The sequence below is a fragment of the Amborella trichopoda genome, chromosome 7 (genome assembly GCF_054954075.1).
Source record: "Amborella trichopoda isolate Santa Cruz 75 chromosome 7, AtrichopodaSantaCruz75HAP2 v2.0, whole genome shotgun sequence".
NCBI classification, from domain to species: domain Eukaryota; kingdom Viridiplantae; phylum Streptophyta; class Magnoliopsida; order Amborellales; family Amborellaceae; genus Amborella; species Amborella trichopoda.
In genome coordinates, this window is record NC_142342.1 from 810,870 (window position 1) to 832,194 (window position 21,325).

General features: G+C 39.6%; 2 protein-coding genes across 2 annotated transcripts; one reads left to right on the top strand and one right to left on the bottom strand.

Moving 5' to 3' along the window:
• The first annotated feature begins 2,182 nt into the window (after positions 1 to 2,182).
• LOC105420827 (uncharacterized) lies at positions 2,183 to 16,318 on the top strand. The gene is made up of 3 exons (XM_011625956.3): positions 2,183 to 2,290; positions 2,455 to 2,568; positions 16,031 to 16,318. Exons 1-3 carry the CDS (start codon positions 2,270 to 2,272, stop codon positions 16,145 to 16,147), a joined length of 252 nt encoding a protein of 83 aa, XP_011624258.1. The 5' UTR covers positions 2,183 to 2,269; the 3' UTR covers positions 16,148 to 16,318.
• Positions 16,319 to 17,259: 941 nt separating this feature from the next.
• On the bottom strand, positions 17,260 to 19,488 carry LOC18995842 (caffeoylshikimate esterase-like). The gene is made up of 2 exons (XM_088871971.1): positions 18,927 to 19,488; positions 17,260 to 18,060 (listed from the first exon to the last, which is right to left on the bottom strand). The coding sequence occupies exons 1-2, from the start codon at positions 19,296 to 19,298 to the stop codon at positions 17,437 to 17,439; spliced, it is 996 nt and encodes a 331-aa protein (XP_088728097.1). The 5' UTR covers positions 19,299 to 19,488; the 3' UTR covers positions 17,260 to 17,436.
• Positions 19,489 to 21,325: the final 1,837 nt, after the last annotated feature.

The following is a 21,325-nucleotide window of genomic DNA, read 5'->3' on the forward strand; positions in this document are numbered from 1 at the left end:
CTGATTCTGAGATTGAAATACTTACAGGAGAAATTAGGGATGAAGATTTAACTTTAAGCAGTTCAGACTCTGACAGTGATGATATTGATACCGAATGTTTTTGTAATACCCTTACTAAAGAAGAAAACCTAATTATAGATATAATCGATAAAATAATTGATCCAGAAACTAAGCGAGAAGCTCTGGTCCAGTATATAAATATAGTTAAAATGAATAAAAACCCTCTCCTCCTCTTGTACGTACTCAATAAGATTATAGTTTTGCAAATACTCTTAGAAGAGTTGAAAATAAAAATAATAACTATAAAGAACCTTCCCTCTCGGACCTAAGACAAGAAATAAATGAGGTTTGTAATGAACTAATAAATCTGAAAAATAGAGTCCAGATTATAGAGTTAGCCTCTAACCCTATTGAAAAAAGTCCTGTCAATACTGATGACGAAATAGAATTCAACAATATTATAAATAATTACAAGAATCCTCTGCCCCTTAAGGTAGAAGAATCTATTCCTAAAAAGGTTGATGAACTAGAATCTTCCGATATGAATACAATACAAGATTTTAATTATGTTAGTCTTCTTGATAAGGTAATCACTCAAAAGTGGTTTACCACAATAAAAATAGCTGTTTAGAAAGAATATAGTTTTCGAACTATTGCTCTAATAGATTCGAGAGCGGATTTAAATTATATAAACGAAGGACTCGTTCCTACTAAGTATTTTAGCAAAACAATACAAGTCCTAAATACGGCGGATGCAGTAAAATGATTATAAATTATAAATTATCATATGCTGCAGTTTGCAATAGTGGTAACTGCTTTGAGTTCCCCTTTATTATGGTTGAAGGATTAAGCTAATGGGTAATACTAGGAACTCCATTCTTAAATATGCTTTTTCCAATAAGAATTAGTACCGGAATCGAAGCCAATATAGAAGGACAGTGTAAAGTTTGACTTTATCGAAAAACCCAGATCTAGAGAAATAAATAATATAAAAGAAAAAATCTAGAATAGGGAAAAGTTCCTATAATACCTAAAAGAAGAAGTAAAATATAAAACAATAGAAACCAAATTCCTACTTTCTGAGAATAAAAAGATAGTAAGGGAAGTGTGCTACATGTGTGATTGTTACTGGGACTTGTTACCCAGTTACTGTTCGGACGAGTGGAAACTCTTTTCCAGTTTCTGCAAGTGTCATATGCAAGTAATTTGTTTTTCTTTTCTCATGCAGTTTAAAATAGTTATTTATATAAAATTGTTATTTATGTGAATTGGATTATCATTAATATATCGACTCTTTTGTGTGTTTTCTGCTTAATAGTATTTATTATTAATTATATATTATATTTATATATGGGTGAGGTTTGCATAGAGCCAAGGCTCTAAACAATCAAAGTGGAGCCCACCTTTAAAATGTGTCCAGAATTGTGGTTTTAACATTGAAAATATTTGTGATAGCCTTAAACTATATTTTCATCTCTAATTATAAAATTTAAATATTCAAAAAATAGTGTAGATTAAGCAAATCTATGAAAATTTAAAAATCTTGAAAATTGACGGTCAAAAAATGCATTATAAGATGCACTATTTCCAAAACTTGAAATCTACTTTTTTTTTTCTCTTTTCCATACATCTTGATGTCGAGATGATTGATTTGAGGATATTTGGGCATCAAAACAACCTCTTACGGTGAAAATTTTGAGGTAGCCTCTAATTTGATTGTTTAGAGCTTCGGCTTTATATAAACTTTTCCTTTTACTTTGATGGTTTAAAGCATTGGTTCTATACAAACGGCACCCAAATCTATAATCAAGATCGGTGTCTAATTGGTTTTGGTTACCGAGGCCATCTCGTTTTGATTAGTTTGGCCAATTAAATGAAAGAAATAAATTATTTTTATTACATTTAATGAATTTTAATATTATTTATATTTATTTTAAATTTTAATATTAATTATATTTATTTTAAATTTTTTAAAACTGATCCGATCAATTTGATGAGTCTGAAAATTTTTGATTTAGACCCTTCACCGATTAAGCGGCAGTTCCAATCCTCGTACGAGGGAAATAATCAATTTGAAGGTCTTTTCACGTCCAGCGGCGATTTTTTCAGATTTTGGCGGTGCTGCCCTACATTTGTTTGCAAGGCGGCGGCCATATAAAAATCCTTTTTCCTTCAATTTGCCGAGAGACTTTCGCCTCTCTCTCTCTCTCTCTCTCTCTAAATTCGTGGTTAGAGAGAGACCATTTCCCGTCGTAGCCTGCGCCACACCATGATCAGCATTCTCTCTCAGGTATTTGCCATTCCACCACAATTCTATCTCTAAACGTTCTCTCTACCAAACTTGTTGCATTCCGCTTTCCAGGAGCTCAGCAATCCTTCCATCCAGTTTTCTCTCTCTAAACACGCACACACGCACTCTCTCTCTGCCAATCTTTTTCTATCATGTTTTTTCAGGAGCGTCTCCTCGGAGCCACGCTTGGAGCTTTTCTTGCTACTGCCATTGTTTACAAGGAGCGGAGAAATGTTTACGCCTCCATTTCAGATTCTCACTCTAAAATCATTACTAAGGTACATTCATGAAACCCTAAACCTGACGGCCTATTTCACTATTCTGTTTTTTTAGCTAAATCAGAATAACTCTGAAAATGTTAAAAACTTTTTTTTTTTTTTTTTCTGGCCACCCAATGCGGTTCTATTTTTATGGTAGGAATTTCTTTCTTCCATTTTCTTATTTCTTTGATGGTTCTTGTGGATTTTATGATCGGTTATGGTTGGGGTGCATGTGAATTTCATCTGACTTTTTTTGAGTACATTTCGTCCTTTTTGTTGTTTATGATTAGTTTATACTTAATTGTGGATTTGTTGAGGCTTTTGCAAAAATTCACCCATCATTGCGAGTATGAGGGGATAAATGATATAATAATTCTGGAAAATATGATGTTTGTAAGATGAGGTAAATAATATATTTTCATCGGGATCCTGTTGAAGTTGCAATAAAAGAAATAGAGAAGAGAAGAGAAATACATCAACGTAGTATATACGTGATTCGGCAATCGTGCCTACATCCACAGAGGATAAACAAGTATTTCATTCATTGGGATTACTCTTGTTACTAGAGATTTTTAGAGTTATAATTCTTGTATTTTAAGAAACAAATCTTATTACAAATGTAATCCCATAAAATCGGAAACTTAATATACGAACTCAATATCTTGTAATCCACAAGATAGGAAACTTTATATCTTGTTGCTATAACCATCAACACTCCCCCTCAACTTGGTGCATAGATATGCATCAACACTCCCCCTCAACTTGGTGCATAGATATCCATGGAGACCAATTTGGACGGTATCTGATGGAACATTGTCTTTGCAATAACTTTGATAAATAGGTCTGCAAGTTGGTCTTCACTTCGAACATAAGGAGTCGTAATAAATTTTGGCTTAACCTTTTATCTCATAAAGTAACAATCAACTTTAATATGCTTGGTTCTTTTATAAAAAACTGGATTAGAGGCTATATGCATAGTTGCTTGATTATTACAAAACATTTCCATTGGATTGATTGTTGGGAACCCCATATCTCGAAGTAGTGATTTTACCCATATTAATTCACTTGTAGTTGGGAAAGGGGCTAGGGTTGTGGTGGTAACACCCCACATCCTAGTTACCACGTTGTGGTTTTCATTTCCATCGCGAACAACACCCATTAATACCTTCAAAAAGCTAACTCCTAATCTACCTGAAAAAACGGGTAGGAGTCTGTATTCTTCATTGAATTACCCAAAAAAACACTGAATTACCAAAAAAAAAATTCACTTGTAGTTGAAGCCATAGCTCTATATTCGGTCTTTGCATTAGATCGAGCAACTACATTTTGTTGTTTGCTTTTTCAAGTAACTAAGTTTCCCCCGACCAATGTATAATAAGCACTAGTGGACCTCAACTCAATTGGGCTACCTGCTCAGTCCGCATCAGAATAACCAATAATATTAGTGTGACCATTCTGTTTCATCGAAATACCTCTGCCGGGTGACGACTTGAGATATCTGAGAATCCTATTGACAACCTCTATATGACATAATCTATGAGCAATCATAAATTAGCTCACGAGGCTAACCACAGTTATATCTGATCATGTCATAGTTAAATAAATCAATTTACCCACAAGTCTCTGAAAACAACCTACATCTCTAAGAGGCTTTTCATTTGTTGAATAAAGCTTACAATTAATATCAAGATGGGTGTTAATAGGTTTGACTCTTAGTTTCCTAGTTTCTTTCAATACATCTAAGACATATTTCGTTTGAAAAATGAAGAGTCCCTTTTTGGAATGTGTTACTTGAATGCCGAAAAAATACTTTAGTTGACCAATGTCCTTGTTATCAAATTTCTTGTGAAGATAATTTTTAAGCTTTATGATCCTTTCTTTATCATTACCTATAATGATAATATTATCAACGTAAAGTACAATTGTTGTACTTGAAGTTTTCCTTTTTTTGAAGATCGAAGAATCAACTGAACTTTTAAGAAACCCGACACTCATAAAAGCTGAGCTGAGTTTGGCATACCATGTGCTAGGAGATTGTTTAAGTCCATACAAGGCCTTCTTTAATTTGCATACAAGACTTTTCTCCTTTTCTCCCTTCCTTTACAAGTTCCTTTTTGGAATGTGCTACTTCATTTGACAAGATCTAGGAGCAGTCATAAATTGGGTCACAAAGCTAACTGCATATCTTATATCTTGTCAATGTCACAATCAAATAAATCAATCTAGCTACAAGTCTCTAAAAACGACCTACATCTTTAAGAGGTTTTCCATTTCTTGAATAAAGCTTGCAATTAATATCAACATGGGTGCTGATGGGTTTGACTCCCAGTTTTCCTGTTTCTTTCAGTACATCTAAGACATATTTCCTTTGAGAAATGAAGAATCCCTTTTTGGAATGTGCTACTTCAATGCTGAGAAACTACTTTATTTGATCAAGGTCGTTGTTGTTAAATTTATTGTGAAAATAATTTTTAAGCTTCATGATTCTTTCTTTATCATTACATGTAATGATAATATCAACGTAAATGGGTAGAGCTGTTGTACCTGAAGTTTCCCTTTTTTTGAATATCGAAGAATTGGTTGAACTTATAAGAAACCCGACACTCATTAAAGCTGAGCTGAGTTTGGCATACCGATTGTTTAAGTCCATACAAGGCCTTCTTTAGTTTGCATACAAGACCTTTCTCCTTTTCTTTAGAAAGGCCTAGAGGAAGACTCATATAGACTTCTTCTTCAAGGTCACCATATAAGAAGGCATTTTTAACATTCGTTTGATGCAGAGACCACCCACAATTAACTGCTATAGACAAAAGAACACGAACAATATTCAGCTTGGCAACTGGTGCAAAAGTATCTTTATAGTCGACTCCATAATTTTGAGTAAATCCTTTGGCCACCAACTTGGCCTTATGTCTCTCAACAGACCCATTACTATTCTATTTGATTTTAAAAACCCATCTACATCAAACTGCTTTTTTTCCTTTAGGTAACTTGATAATGTCTCAAGTATGGTTCTTGTCAAGTGCCTAAAGTTTCTCTTTCATGGCCTTCCTCCAAGCAGGATGAGAAATAACATTTTGAAATTGGTTGACTCAGAATTATTAGAAATAGAACTCAAAAAAGCAAAATAGTCAGGAGAGATATTTTTATAGGAAATATTATTTTGAACAAGATAAGAAACTGCATGATAAGTATAAAAATCTTGAAGTTTAGAGGAAGGTTGAGAGATACGAGAAGACTTGCACAAAGGGGAATCAGGTGGGGCCACAACTGAGTCTTTTTCTTCTTTTAAACCAGTTTGGTGAGTTTCAAAGGTATCTTTAGCTTTGGCTTGATCATCATGCACATACACTGGTATTAATATTAGGCAAGGGCAAACAACCTCTTGAACACTCCCCCTGAGTCTTATTTTCCAAACCACTGTCCAATGTGTCATGGGAATAAGACTCTGTTTCAACAAGTTGAACATCTTTGGAAATATACATTTTTCTGGTTGTGGGATCATAACATTTGTATCCCTTTTGAGTAGAGGAGTATCCAAAAAAGATACGTCTATTGGAATGTTTATCAAGTTTATCTCTGTTGTGCCTAGCCGCATGAACATAAGACACACATCCCAATACATGCAAATAGGACAAATCGATTTTTCTATTTTTCAAAACTTCAAGGGGAGATTTATCCTTAAGAATTTTACTAAAAAATCTGTTAATCAGATCACAAACAGTTAAAACAGTTTCAAACTAATAAATTTTTAGAACATGCATCTGAAACATCAAAGACCATGTAGCTTTCCAAAAGGCATTTATTTTTCCTTTCAGCAACTTTGTTCTGCTGAGTTGTTCCAACACATGATGTTTGGTGTATAATTACAAGATTACACAAATGCTCAGTAAAAACTTTGTTCACATACTTTGTGCCACTATCAGTTTGCATAATTCTAATCTTGCCATTATATTGAGCATAAATCAGGTTGGAAAATTTTTTAGACAGGAGAAACTTTTGTTTTTGATTTCAATATATATACCAAAGTAGCACGAGATAGATCATCAATACAATTAACAAAATATTTAAAGTCAACATAGGAATCAATTGGGGTTGGTCCCCAAACATCAGAATGTATCAAACGAAAAGGTTCCTTTGAAACATGCATAAAAGACTGAAAAAGAAGTCTTGTCTGTTTTGAGAATTTATAAACTTCACAAAAATGAGGGTTGAAAAATGAAGTGGGTATTAAAAATTTCAAAACTTTATCTGAAGGGTATCCAAATCTCCAATCCCATTTATTAATATCGAAATTAGCTTGATTGACAACCAAAACCTTATTCTCCTGATTAAATAAATATAACCCATGAGACAGTCTTCATTCACCAATCTTCCTCCACGTGGCCCGATCTTGGAAAGTTACAGAGTCAGGAGAAAATAACATTGCAATTCATGCTCTGAGCAATTCTACTAACAAACATCAAGTTACAAGGATGGCATAAACATGACTTCAGAGTTGTGAGACTTAGAGAAGAACTTGGTATTACCAACATCATGGTCAGCAAGCAAGGAACCATGAGCAATAGATAGGATTCATATTTGCATTATTTTTTAGGTTGGATAGATATTGTTAGTTACCAGTCATATGATTTGCGACCCCTGAGTCTATTATCCAAGGAAAAGTGTCACACGAAGACGAGAAAGCATAAGGGTTACCTGCATCCAAGAATGAAGAAGAAGGATCTTGTGTGGAAGAAAAGCCATTGTTGTTACTTCGTTGCTGATAATGATCACAGATGTGATGATGGGTTTGAGTGGTTGCGGTCTGAGTGGTAGATCTGTTGGCTGTCCTGTTATTAATGGGCCTTAAATCTGGGTATAATGCTCAACACCTATCCTTTGCATGTCCCATATTGTTTTAGTGATCACATCTAGGACACCTTCTGTTACTATTATCCTTTCCACCATCGCGATAATTGTTAGGCCTCTACCTCCACCCCTATTTTGAGGCGTTTTTGTTTCATATTTCTCATTATTAGCAACTAGGGAAGATTTCTTAACACTTTTTTCAGAAGTTTTGAAATTAAGATTCATGATTTTTTTTCTAGGTATGTGTCCAAGTTTAGATTTTCTAGAGAGAACGAGAAATGGCTTTCGACCGAGCAAGATAATTAAGTCTGTTCAAAGGAACAATAATAAGTTTCATGCTAGAGTTAGGTTTTGAATATGCCATTATAAAGAGATAATGGGAACCAGAAGACTGACCTAATCAATAGCAAGGGCGATAAAAGAATAGAAGACGCCTCAATCAGAATCGACCGAAGATCCCAATGAGAATTACAATTTCTCTATCTAGAAATTGTCGATGTGCATACAACTGCCTGTGAATTAAATGTCTACAATGGCAATAACAAATTGCTTTCTCTCTCACCGCGTCGATCCTCAGGTTGGTAACCAATGGATGCGCTACCAATACAACAACAAGGTTATAGGATGAGACAAGTCCGCATCAATAACTTGGTCAACTTGAGGGAGCACAAAATGCATCCTTTTGGATTCCAAGAGAGCAATTTGCATTGTCTCTTAATAGAGGCACAAAAAGAGTAGTTTGCAAACCTTTTGCAGCAACAATATCAACATATTCCTTTTGCAGCAACAATATCAGCGTCCGATGAGTAGTTTGCAAACCATTTACAGCATCAATAGCAACATCCGGTGCAAACCAGTTTGCGATCTATTTCTGTGAAATTTCCTTTTGCTCTTGGAGATAATCGTCACAGAAAGAAACGCTCGTAGAGAGAGCGAGAAAGATCCACGATCATCGCATAAAAACTAGAATAAATTGATTGTAGAGATTTTTAACACAGGTCTGAAGACTTCTACTCTGATACTATGTTGAAGTTGCAATAAAAGAAATAGGGAAGAGAAGAGAAATAAATCAACACAGCATATATGTCGTTCGACAATGGTGTTTATGTCCACGGAGGTGAACCAATATTTCATTCATAAGGATTACTCTGTTTACCAGAGATTTATAGAGTTATAATTCTTGTCTTTTAGGAAACAAATCTCATTTCAACTGTAATCCCACAAAATACCAAACTTTATATCTTGCTGCTATAACTGTCAACAGATCCATATAATTTATATATGTTTGGAGGCCATGATCGGATAGCTGGGAGTGTGTTGAGAACAATGTAATTGTTTAATGCTAGTTGTGTTTGCCAGGCCATAATTGATGTCTGACTTTGTTGTCGACTTACTCTTAGTTGTTCAAGCAGAGGATAGGTAGTTGGTTTTCTCTAAGAGCATGTATATTGTATATGTATGGAGCCGCGAGAAAGCTGGTCCAATATGCATAAGTTGACTCTTTATTTTTTTTAGAATTGGTTAACTTTATAAATGAAGACGAACTACATACTATTTAAGAGAGGTGAAGGCAGCCCACAACCTGGGTGCTCAGCGTACATAACAAGAGGGGGTGAGGGTAGAACAAAGTAACAAAACGAAGAAAGAACATAAAACCAGAGCAAACAAGAAATAAAGAGAGAAAAACAGAACTTAGAACTGGAAAACCTAGATGAGCCTATGAAGAGACATTGTAATTGTCTCGCCCTCAAAGATGGCGAGGCCAAAAGATCACGGAGCAAACCAGCAATAGCTGTAGCAGCGGCTGCCTCATTGAGCAACAACAACATCTACTAAAGAGGTAAGCACTCGAGACCTGCATACCGAAGACCTTGTAAAACCTCTTTGCTCTTGGACGACCCTGTGATAGGTCACTGAGGGAAGGAGGGAGATGTAGGCATTGTAGACCCTCTTCTTGCTTCCATCCTAACGAAGATCACAACGTGGGCAGATGTAGGGAAGAGAGGGGGAGAGTGCAATGAGTAAGAGGGGAGGGGTGTAGGTGATAAGAGGAGGGATGAACTTAGAAAAGAACAAGAAGAAGGGGAAAGATTTGCGCCGTTGAAGAAGCGGGAAAGAGAGAAGAGGAGAGAGAAATTCCTGAGTGGGATATAATTGGTGAGGGAGCAGAATGGAGGATGGAGGAAATGAAAAACAGAATGGCAGAGAAGAAATAGAGATAGAGAACTAAGGGTTAAGGGAGAAGCTCAAGGGAAAGAGAATAAGGGCAGGGTGAAGAGATGAGAAGAAAAAGATGAGAAAGAGGGGTGCATAAAGATAAAATTCCAAAGCCCTTCAGACTAACGTTGAGAGTGTACACATATAGGGTTTTTTTTTTTTTTCTTTTTTTCCTCTGTTTTTTTCTGGAGGGGCAGAAAAGCTAAAAAAGAGGGGGGAGGGGGGGGGGGGGGAGGGGGAAGAGCAAATAGAGAGAAGGGGGGGAGAAAAGAGTAGAAGAGATATTAGAGAGTATGAAGCAATGAGGGTGCACCTGAAAGGTTTTGGGCGACTTCTTTCGCAAGTCTATTTGCCTCACAATTGGCTTCTCGGAGGATATGATTGAAGGAAATCTGAGGCAATGAGCTGCATAAAAAGAAAATTTCCTCAAAAATTTGGTGACAAGAACCAGTTGCCCATGAGATCGTATTGTTGGAGCCATACCCTACCAATAGGCCTTCTAGGGTATGATGAAGGGGATGAAGTTGTCTTAGGCCTTCCCTTAGAGCCATTGCTTCAGCTGTAGTTGGGTCAGTTATTCTAATATACCCTGAGAAAGAGAGTAGAATACCATCTGAATTTGCCACTAGGCCTCCATATCCTGAAGGGCCAGGGTTCCCTAAGGACTTCAATATTCAGTTTGAAGAAACCGGTAGGATGGGGAATCATCTCATTCAACTAGCGACAACTGGGGGATGAGAGAGCCAACAGAGAATTCCAGGTAATAAGATAGCAATAAATGGGAAAGTTAGCAAGGATAGGTATAGTCTTAGCCCAGTAGGAGATGAGGGAGGTAACAAACTCGAAGATAGAGGCGTTTGACCTTCCCCTAAAGGTCCTGGAGTTCCTTTCCAACCAGGTGACCTGGAGAAGAGCAACCACAGAGATCTGCCACAGCTTCAGGGAAAAGGCAGGTTGAGAAGGGTGGAGAAAAGGCTATGGACTTTTTTGGGAGGGGGGCCAAGTAACCCATAGAATGCCCAAGAGATTCACTAGAGAGGCCCATAAAGCTGAGGCTGTAGGGCAATGTAAAAAGAGGTGAGGGTTGGATTCCTCCTCCTGGAGGCACATAGTACATCTATTAGGTAGAGGTAGGCCACACCTCTGAATTTGGTCAAGGGTAAGGGTTTTTCCTTGGAGAAGGACTAGACAAAAGCTTGTACTTCGTGAGGCACAGGCAAGGACCAACATTTATTCAAAATGAGGGAAGGGTTGAGATTTAGAAGCAAAGCCGAATAGAAAGAAGAGACTGAGAACATGCCGGAGGGGTTTGGTGATCACAACAGGGTATCTGGGTTTTGAAAAGTGCAGAAGAAAGAAGAAAGAGATCGGAGGAGAGAATTAAGAGGCAAGATTTCAGAATCAGCTAGGTTTCTCCTGAAGATGGGTGTCCAATCAAGGCCGGAGTTGAGAAATTCACAATAATCCTTAACTAAGGTATCCTTGTCAAGAGCTTTATTGAAAAGGGAAGGGAAGACCTTGTTGAAAGGAGCTTCACCAAGTCAGATATCAAGCCAAGACTTAATACATAGGCCATTAGCCATCCTAAATCTTATGCATATGAGAAAGGTAACTTTGCTGGATGCAATGCATTTCCATGCACCAGAAGATCTGTGGGGAGGGGTTTTAGGCAGCCAGCTACCCTCGTCAAGGCTATATTTATGGTGGATAATGGGTTTCCAAATCAAGGGATGGCGTGAAGTAAACTTCCACCACCACTTGCCCAGCAGAGCAAGGTTCATAGTCTAAGGCTTCTAATACCCAAACCCCCAAATGTTTTTGGCAAAGTTAGCTTATCCCAAGCTACCAAATGATACTTATGATGGTCTGAAGAACCATACCAGAGGAAGTTTCTCATAAGCCTCTCAAGGTGAAGAAGGACAGAGGTAGGGATTTCGAAGAGGGACATATAGTAGATGGGGATGCAAGCAAGAGTTGCTTTAATAAGGGTATCCTTCCCCCAAAGGAAGGAAACGACCCTTCCAAACCGCAAAGTTGCAATTGAACTTCTCAATGAGGCTATCCCAACGATTTTTTTTAGGTTTTCCAATGCAGAGCGGAAGGCCAAGATAGGAAGAAGGCATGGACTCAATTGCGCCTAGAAAATGAGAAAGAGATTGGATCTCTAAATTGTCAATTAAGATCCCATGCATTTTCGATTTTAGCATATTGACCTTCATTTCAAAAAGTAATTCAACGGTACGAAGAAAAAGCCACATGGAGGCCACTTGATTGGGATTAGTGTCGCAGAAGATGAGAGTATCATATGTGTAAAGGAGGTGGGTTATGTACTCCATCCCACCTTGTTAACCCTATCGTAGGCCTTTTCCCAATCTAGTTTGATAACTAAGCCTTTTTTAACAGAGAGAGCCCTATGGTGAATATCCTCATGGGCCGCAAGTGCACCATCAAGAATCTGTCTATTAGCAACAAAGGCTGACTAGTTGGGAGAGACGACAGAGGAGAGAACCTCTTGCAAATGGGAAGCAAGGACCTTGGCCAAGATTTTGCAGAAAGAATTAAGAAGGATGATAGGCCTAAAATCCCTAAGTTTATGGGCCGCCTTCAATCTTGGGGATAAGGGAAATGAAAGTTCATTTAAAACCAGAGTTTAGTCGACCTCTAGCAAAGAACTCAGCAAAAAAGGCCATATGGTCAGGCTCAACTATCTTCCAGAATTCTTGGAAGATAGCAATTGGAAATCTGACCGGGCCAAGGGCCTTGTCTTTAGGAAGATTAAAGACTGCCTTGCGGATTTCATCAAGGGTTAAAGGCCTCTCAAGCCAAAGAGACTAATTCTGGAATATGGTTCGAAAGGACAGATCTCCTAGGGTGGTGGAGGGATGAAGGGGTTTGGAGAAGAGATTTTTAAACTATGAATGAAGATTGAATTGATTTGGTCCGGAATATGGAAAGTGTGATTGCTAATTGAGATGTGAGTGATAGCATTAACCCTCCTTCTGGAGCTCGCCGTCTTATGAAAAAAATCCACTTAATCTTAGATTTCTGATACCAGTAGGTTTCTTCCAATCGAAAGGGACCGAGTTTCCTTCAAACTCGGAGGGAAGGGATCGCTTCCAGGTCTTAATGGCCGCCTTAACTATTTGAAGTATTTTGGAAAGGCGATAGCCTGGCCAACCAAGGATAGAGGCAGAAGACCAACAAGAGCTAAAAACCTGAGAGAAGGATGGCTCTCTTACTAGAAGAGTTCAATCCTGAAATGTTTAATGGAGCGATGAGCAGGAAACGTGTCCAGGAGAATGGGTTTATGGTCAGAGGTTGACTTAACATGGAGTGGGTACCCAGGAAAGAGGATTCCTTGGATTGAGAGACCAGGAGCCTATCGATTTTAGTTAAGATAGGGTTGCTAGCATGGTTAGACCATGTGAAAGAGTCCCCTGTAAAAGGGATATCAAGGAGAGGGATACTGTCAATAAAATTCGAAAAAGCTCAAATAGTGGTTGTGAGACGACCATCGACTGACTTCTCGTGTGGCCAACGGACCGTATTGCAGTCACCTCCAATGACCCAAGGAAGATCAGAGGAAGGAGTGACAGACGACAATTCAGTCCAAAGATCAAGACGTCTACTAGGACAATTAGGTTCATAGACAAAGGAAGATTGGAAGAGAAAATTGTCAGAAACTCTACTAAAGCAGAGAGTCACTGAGAATTCCATGATCTATGAGAATCAGATAATGGAGGAGTCCTAGATGATCCAGATACTCCCAGAAGCTCCAAGGGCTTCTTTAGCTACCCAGCTACAAGGTCTCCTACCCTAGGTATCCCTGACTGGGGAAGATTGGGACCAAGGAGTTTTGTTTCAAACAACGGCAAAAGAATAGGGTTATGAGATTGGACAAGAGAGGGGACAACATTGCGCTTGGTATGGCTACCAAGGCCTCTGATATTCCAACAGAGGAATTTCATTTGGGGGAGCTTAGGGGGTGAGTGGATTTTTGAAAGGATCTCCCCTTCTTAGGGCTAGAAAGAAGCAAAGAGGAAAGAAGCGTTGGCTTGGGCGAACGATTGGGGGACTTGTAGGAGACCTCGGAGACAAGATTTTTTAACTCTCTAGACCCTTTGCTGGAGTTGGGGAAGGGGTTACTTGAGGCGCTCTAGCCGCTACTTTAAGATGGGTAGTGAGGATCGAAGTGTCACCTTTAAACGCCAAGCGGAAGCATCAATGAGATTCGCCATATGAGGAGCTCCATTACCTATTCTCACGATTTCCAGAGAGTTCAAGGAGATGGAGGAGCAAACGTCCGAATTAAACTCTTCCTCTGGGGGAGGTGAAAGTTCAAGAGGGGGTGAGAAAAATTCCAGGGCCACCATTTGAATATGTGGGGGAGATAGAGGCTGGAAATCCAGTGGTGGGTCCTAGGAAGGATGAGGAGGTTGGGGCGTAAAAAAGTATTGAAGGGGAGGGATGCAAGTAGGGAGTCTTCCAGTAGAGGATTGGGTGGCATTAATGGCCAATTGCAACTCAAGAGGAATGGGAACCAACTCATCCAGGTCCCAGTAGAGTAACCCAGTGCCTGGGAGATTAGGGAGAAGGACAATTGGGGATAAGATGGGGAGGGAGTTCAGAGGAGCTTGCTGAGGGGAAGAGATGTAAGATGAAGGTAAAGTTATAGGAGGGGCTTTTGAGAAGACAAAAAGGGGAGGGGAGGAGTTAGAATTAGGGGGAGGGATTGGGAAGCCAGGGTAAGTGATGTAATGTGGGTTAAGGGGAACACGAGGTAGAAGGTTGCAAGGTGGGGGGATGGAATAGGGGGTGGGAGCAGAGGGGTGGAAGTGGGTACCAGGACCAGGAGAGAAGGTGTTCTTTGGATTATTTTTTTCTTTCTTTGCTTTACTTGCTTGTGGTTGTTTTATTTTTCTCGCACCGTGCCAAAAATTAACCTGATGGGTTTTAGATCTTCTGTGCACAATAGGGATAAGGGGTTCCCTTGGTCTAGCCCATTTTTTCCCTTAAAATAGCCAAAAGGGGTGCAGGATAATGGAGTTTGGGTGCTGTGCAACATCTTTTGATCCAATTAACGAATTTATCTTCAAACCCATTTCTTTGAAGTTCATTTTTTTTATATCTTCCATTTGTCCTATTAATTCACCAGTGGAGGTAAAAGGTAAAATGTGATACGTATGATTATGATGTAAATATTTGATTTGATAAGCCCTTCATTGTTTGTAGCAAGGTGGTGAAACAACTTTTTGTATATGATTTGAGTTCAATGTCTAGATGGATGAAAGCAATGTTCTGTAATGACGATAAAAGAAACTAAATTGTTACAAAACAAAAACATACGAGGAACAGAAACAAGGGAATTGGCAAATGGCTATGAATCTGAGGTAAATGTTATTAGTAAGCGAGGCATTTGTTTGCTCAAATTTTTACTTCTCTTTTATATGTAGTTATTATCCACTTTGTATTTTCATTGTCTCAGTTTCCTACTTGGGTTACTAGTGTTTGATACATAGAACCTGTGATTTTAAATGAACTACTTGCTGAAATCTCTGTCTCTCTCTCTCTCTCTCTCTCTCTCTCTCTCTTAACATGGGGCAGGGGGCAGGTTGCTTGTCTGGCTTATGCGCTTGCTCACCGTGCTCTTTTTTTCTCTTTGCGCAACATGGAGAATAATTTGTCACAAACCAGTTTGAATGGTTGAATGAAACCCTCTCAAAGAATAAAAACGATGAAGATGGTGGAGTGGCACAAGTTGAGAGGGAATTTTGAGTCCCAAGGATGATTCGATCCTAGAATTGTTTCTTCTTTTCCTCTCTCTCACTGCAACATTAGGATTTTCAGCTACGTGGCACTTTTAAGTGAGACTTAGGGAATTGGTTCTCTGGTTCTGTAATCCAGAATTCTTCCAATTCAATTTCCTCTCACATTTCCTATCCCTGCCATTTTCAATTTGACTTCCATGCTTCAAGAGGGCTAGGTTAAGACCTGCATACTGGTTTTCTAGTTCTTCCATTTTAGTAGCAAAGCACTTATTTGTCTCTCATTGCTTTGCTAACATCCATTCTTCATTCCAACCTTTGATTTGTGTAAAATAGGTGGTCAGTCTTCTAGTTTGTCCTTTAGAATTTGGTTTTCCTTTGTATACTTTCCTTTTTCTGATAGTCACGCTGGGTTCTTTCTCTTGATTCGAGGGAGGGAGGGAGGGAGGGAGCTTCCTTGACATGGCTTCTAGGCCACAACCTTTGTATTGCATGTGCAAGCACTTAGTAATCAGACAGCAATGGTCATTTTTTGATCCACTTTCTGCTTGATAACCCATTGTGGATCTCTCTCTCTCTCTCATATTCTAGAGTTTTGAGTTGGTGTGACCGCATGTTCTTTTTTGGTCTTTTCTGTGTTTTTGCAGTCATCAGAGCCCATGTTTGGTAAGAAGTTTCGCTCAGATCTCGCGCATTTGTGGAATAGAGGCGTGGACAAGACACTTGGTCCGGTAATCGTTTCTCTCAGCTCAAAGGGATGGTAGTTTTCATTTCTCTGATTTAAAACCATGTTCAATCTCTCCCATCTTTATCAGAAACTTGAAAATTGTCTTGTAAAATAATAAATCAAATCTGATCCTATTCTGGGTCTTCTTGTGTGGATCTTTGTTCATGCATTAATTTCTTTTGGGCTTGAATCCCCAGTTTATCTTGAAGATTTCATTGAAAGCCATTATGGATTTTATTTTTCTTTTTGTGTGTGTGTGTATAATTGGTTGCTTTCAATGAGACAATTATTTACCTGCACATGTGAAGTTCAAACTTTTCTTGCTGGTTTTAAGAACTGAGGTACGTGTTAGTGAATGTATGGGAGGAAGACACGTCCTGGAATTTAGATAAGAAATCCATTCCCTTTGGTCTGTGGAGGATACATCAGAAGTCTGTCGCCAAAAGAAAAGAGATTCACACCAAAAGCCGATTAGTAGGCCTCTACCTATAAAAGAAGCATATTCAGGAGTAATCACCTGAACGGGGGGGGAATTAGGGTGGGAATAATACAATGAAGAGAGTTCATATAGCTGAGAGAATATGAAGTCCATGGTGAATAAATACATCTGTTCGATCGATAGAAATAGACATTCCCAAGAAACTAGGCCTCAACGAAGCCAGTAAGCCAGTTTGTGTAGGAGGCAGATCTGAAGACATGAAATATCTACTCAACTCTAGTTATTGCCACCATTATTATCTTTAGAGATCATGAGAAAGAGAACCTATAAAGCTCACACCTAAGAACAGGGCCTCGACTGAGAAACAGATAATGACATGAAATGTGTTCCTAAGAACTAGGCCCCAGCAAAGTCAGTTTGTGTATACGAGGCAGATCTTGTGACATGAATTTTCTACTTTGCTGATATTCATTATCTTCATGGACTATAGAAAGAGAGACTTATTATATTCATGGATTAAGGGAGACTATAAACTCAGTGTTCCTTAGAACCAGGGGAAAAAAAAACAGTTTGTGGGTGCAGGATCTATTGACATGTAATTTCTAAACTCTAGTGATGTAAACAAGGTAAACATTATTGTCTTCATAGAAATAGAGGAGCATGTTGGGCTGGAAAATTTTGGGTTCGATACATTATTAGGATCTCATGTATTTGACAAATAGCTTATTTATGATGCAACCCTTTACAAGGAGGTTTCAAACCGGTCATTATAAGTGGATGTTTACTGTGCTTGTCAGCATGTGATAACATATGAGACATTGATACTTTTTTGATTGATGAGATACATCCTCATACAATGCTTGGTATGTAACCTTGATAGCATACGCCTACTGGGCATCAGCATGTGCCCTAGCTCGTGTGGCCCGGTCCTTGAGCCAATTGATGATGTCTCCAAACACCTTCTCCACATTCTCCTGAGGCTCCCCCACCAGCTGATGCCACATCCCCTCATAAATCTTCAGTGTCTTGTCCTTACTCCCTGCCCTCCTCACGAGCTCTTCCACTCCCTTTGGATCACAGACTATGTCTTCCTCACCGTGCACCACGAGCATTGGTGCCTCCACCTCCTCGAAACGATCTTGCAATACTTTGCAAATCCTGAGGAGCTCAAGCGCGGTCCCTGCCCTCGGCCTTGTTGCGGTTCGGCGAGGGCTCCCCAGTGCGAGTCTGAACTTCCACTCTTCTTTGAATGAGACGTGCGGTATGGCGCGTGTGGGCACCACCTGCCACGTGGGTGCAACTGCAGCAGCGATCCATAGAAGGTGCTCAAGGGGCCATGGGGGTTTGAAGCGCGGACTGATCCCGCACATTGTACCGTTGAGGATGAGGCCAGACCATGAGCGCTTGTCGCGGAGGTGGAGGAGGAGGGCCATGGCACCCCCGAGGGATTCAGCATAGAGGAAGGCCGGTAATGAGGGGGGGAAGCGCGAGCAGAAGTTAGAGAAGAAAGCCTGTAAATCACAAGGTTCAGGAAATGGCATTAAGCCGATATATCATGAGTATCATCAAAGATTAGAAACAAGGATTCGGGGGTTGCATCTATGTAATCTCTATTCCATCTATACAATGGTAATAGTTTCAAAAAAAGGAAGGGATCCGGGGTCAGACTTGCTGTGGTCCTGAGCTTAAGTCAGCAGTCTGATTCTGCCAAGTCTTTGTGGAAATAACATAGCAAGGTCCATTACTCCACGAGACTTTGGGCGAATGCGGAGGTTTTTGAACCAGGTTAGTCCTGGCCCGAGCCACAGTTTTAAAACACTGATTGTCAATATATCAGACAATATGTCATAATTGTTTTTACAATATTAACAACAGCATTAGGCTTGGTATATGTACATGTCAGATGTCATAATTGTCATTACAATGCCGACCATGACATGGGCCTTGAGAGTTGAGATCATGATGAAGTTATAAAAATGGTGCTGCACCCTTATATCAGCCAAGGTCCAGTACTGTTATAACAGACTATAACTGGTGTAACAGCCGTTAATTCTTTGGAATTAGCTCTAATGGGCTATATAATAGGTGCAAGAGCTGTTATTCTTTGACATTTGCAGTGATATCTCACATGACATCCAATGCTGATCTCGTAACTATGGGCCAGGCTCTTTCAAATATTATAGGGACGGGATTTTAGATTTATTCGGAAAATCATACCTATAATCATTAGTGACGAGAAAGAGAGAGAGATTGAATTGGTAGCCATGGATGATGAGAGAGGAAGAGAGAGTTTGAATTGACAGCCATGGATGATGAGAGAGAGAGAGAGAGAGAGAGAGAGAGAGAGAAAAGAGGGGGGTTTGGGAGGCATCCATGCCTGGCAGTCATCTAGGACAGGTTCGATGTTGGTGATGTGGGTGGAGAGGCCATCCGAGAAGCCATGACCCTGGTGGTCGAGAGCGCAGCACGCAAACCCCTGCTTTGCAATGGCCACCGCAGTGAGCTGAAGAAACCAGCTACTCTCCCCTGTGTACCCATGTACCAAACAGACAATGCCCATTACTTGTTTGTTATCATGGTCAATTGGGAGCCATGACTGGGTGAAGATGTTCATGCCACGTGCGTTGCGCATGAATGACGACGAGTGGGTGATGCCATGGCGATCATAGAAATGCTCGGGGGTGAGGTCCCCAAATGGGCTCCGCTCATTCGCCTCCGCTACGGGGTGAAGAGGTGCCACCATCATCATCGTGAAGAAATGTTTCTTCCTTTAGGTTTCAGCTCTCTCTCTCTGTGGCAGTCTTGAACAATAAATCTTCGCGCACCTCTCTAGAATGGATATCCCTCTCTGAGTGGCACTGTGGATCAATAAATTTATCGTGACCTCACTACAAAGGATCTCTCTTTCTAAACAATGAGGGCGATGAAGAGCCTCACTCACTAAAAAGGCTCTCTCTCTCTCTCTCTCTCTCTCTATAGAGGGTGAGGTGGGATGGAGAACCTCTTGTAAGAAAGGAAAAGCTCTTCTCTGCCCTTTCCTCTCTCTACACGATTGTTTCCCCCCTCTTTTTTTCTAACCTCTCTCTGTTTGTCTGTCTGTCTCATTGGGTTAGGATGTCAGGACATTGGATAGAGAAGTTATTGTGGGTAAGATAGAACCTATTGGTAAATATGGAAATTGACAAACAATGACTCTGTGATAAGTCAGAGGGCTCCTAGTTTTTCTCGCTAGTACAATTTTTGGTGATAAATCGGGGAATTGTGACCTTATTTTCTGGGGAGGATGCACGGTTAGGATTGTTACTGATAAATAAAATAAATAATTAAATGGGGAGAGGCTTAAAAAATTCGTTGTCCAATGACACATGAATTCAAGGGTTCTCTGCACTGGCCCTTGAACCGCATCTCTTGCTTTTCTCGTGTGCCTGACACATCTCTCTCTCTCTCTCTTGTCTGTTTCCCTCTCCGGTTTCCTCTCTACTCCATTTTCTTGAATGTTCCCCTCTCTCTCCATTTAAGGAATTCTCTCTCACACCGACACTCTCTCTACAAAGTACAAAATGTGGTGTGGGAAGTAATAATGGCCGGTCTTGGTTTGGGATGGTTGTAATAATGGTTTCAAGCTAACCGCCACCAACCCCATTCCAAACTCTTTATTGTCCACAAAAAAATGCATTCTGACGTCTTTTTTTTTTTGGAATGGTAATAGTTGCAAAGTGGATTATGTAGAAATTAGTGCACTATCACAAATTATTTAGGGAAAATTACACTTTCTGGAGCCACAGCACTATGATAGTGTGGTAGTTCGTTCCGACAGTAGACGAATTTGCTCCAGCATTACGTGATCTCGTTTCGGCAGTACACCTTTTGGAGACATTTTGCTCCGGCACTTTATGAATGCACTCCGGCAGTAGGGTCGTTGGAGCCACAACGCTCCGGCAGTGCATTAGGGCACTCCGGCAGTGCATTAGGGCGCTCCGGCGGTAGATGAAGGCGTTCCAGTGGTACACCTTCTGGAGCCACAGTGCTTTGGCAGTACCTATTTCGATCCAGCAATCATTACAAAGTGCTCCGGCAGTGTTATTCTATGCTCAGGCTACACAGAACTTGGGACCGCCAATTGAATTATTTTGTATAGGAAGGGCATTTTTGTTCAAAAAATAACAACTTTTTATCGTGGGGGTTTTTGCGAGGAAAAGATGTTGTGGGGAAAGAAGTGAGAGCAAAGGTTGCCTGGGGGTAAGTTATGTAAATAGTACATTTTGGGTTTTTTTTTTGTAATTTTCTCAATTATTTACTCTCAACCACTCTCACAAATTAATACATGCCTATTGGTATAAAAAGATTGCAATAACCCCCAATTTGTCATGCGTGAAATCTGGTAGTTGGTTGTTGAGGTGTATTAATTTTTCTTATATGGTTTGATAATGAGACTTTAAGTGAGATCAATGGCATATTCCCTTAGTTGTTTGATTTCGCATATTTGCTTGGAGTGATTGTGATTCTTCTCTATCAACGGTAAATGGTCCTATTGAGTAACGTCCATCCATGTGCTTAACACTATGCGCCTCAAATTTTCAGGCAAATGGGTGATTTCAACATAGTAAATACACAATTTAAGAAAAATACATACACAACTTTCATTTCGCTCAATGTTCACTCCATTTGAAGAAAGCCGGAAATATTAGGTGCCCATCAATAACTGGAGTCTCATAAATTCCATTAAAGCTTGTCCCTTTCCTGGCTATCTTTCACCCAAGAAAGATTGATTGAACC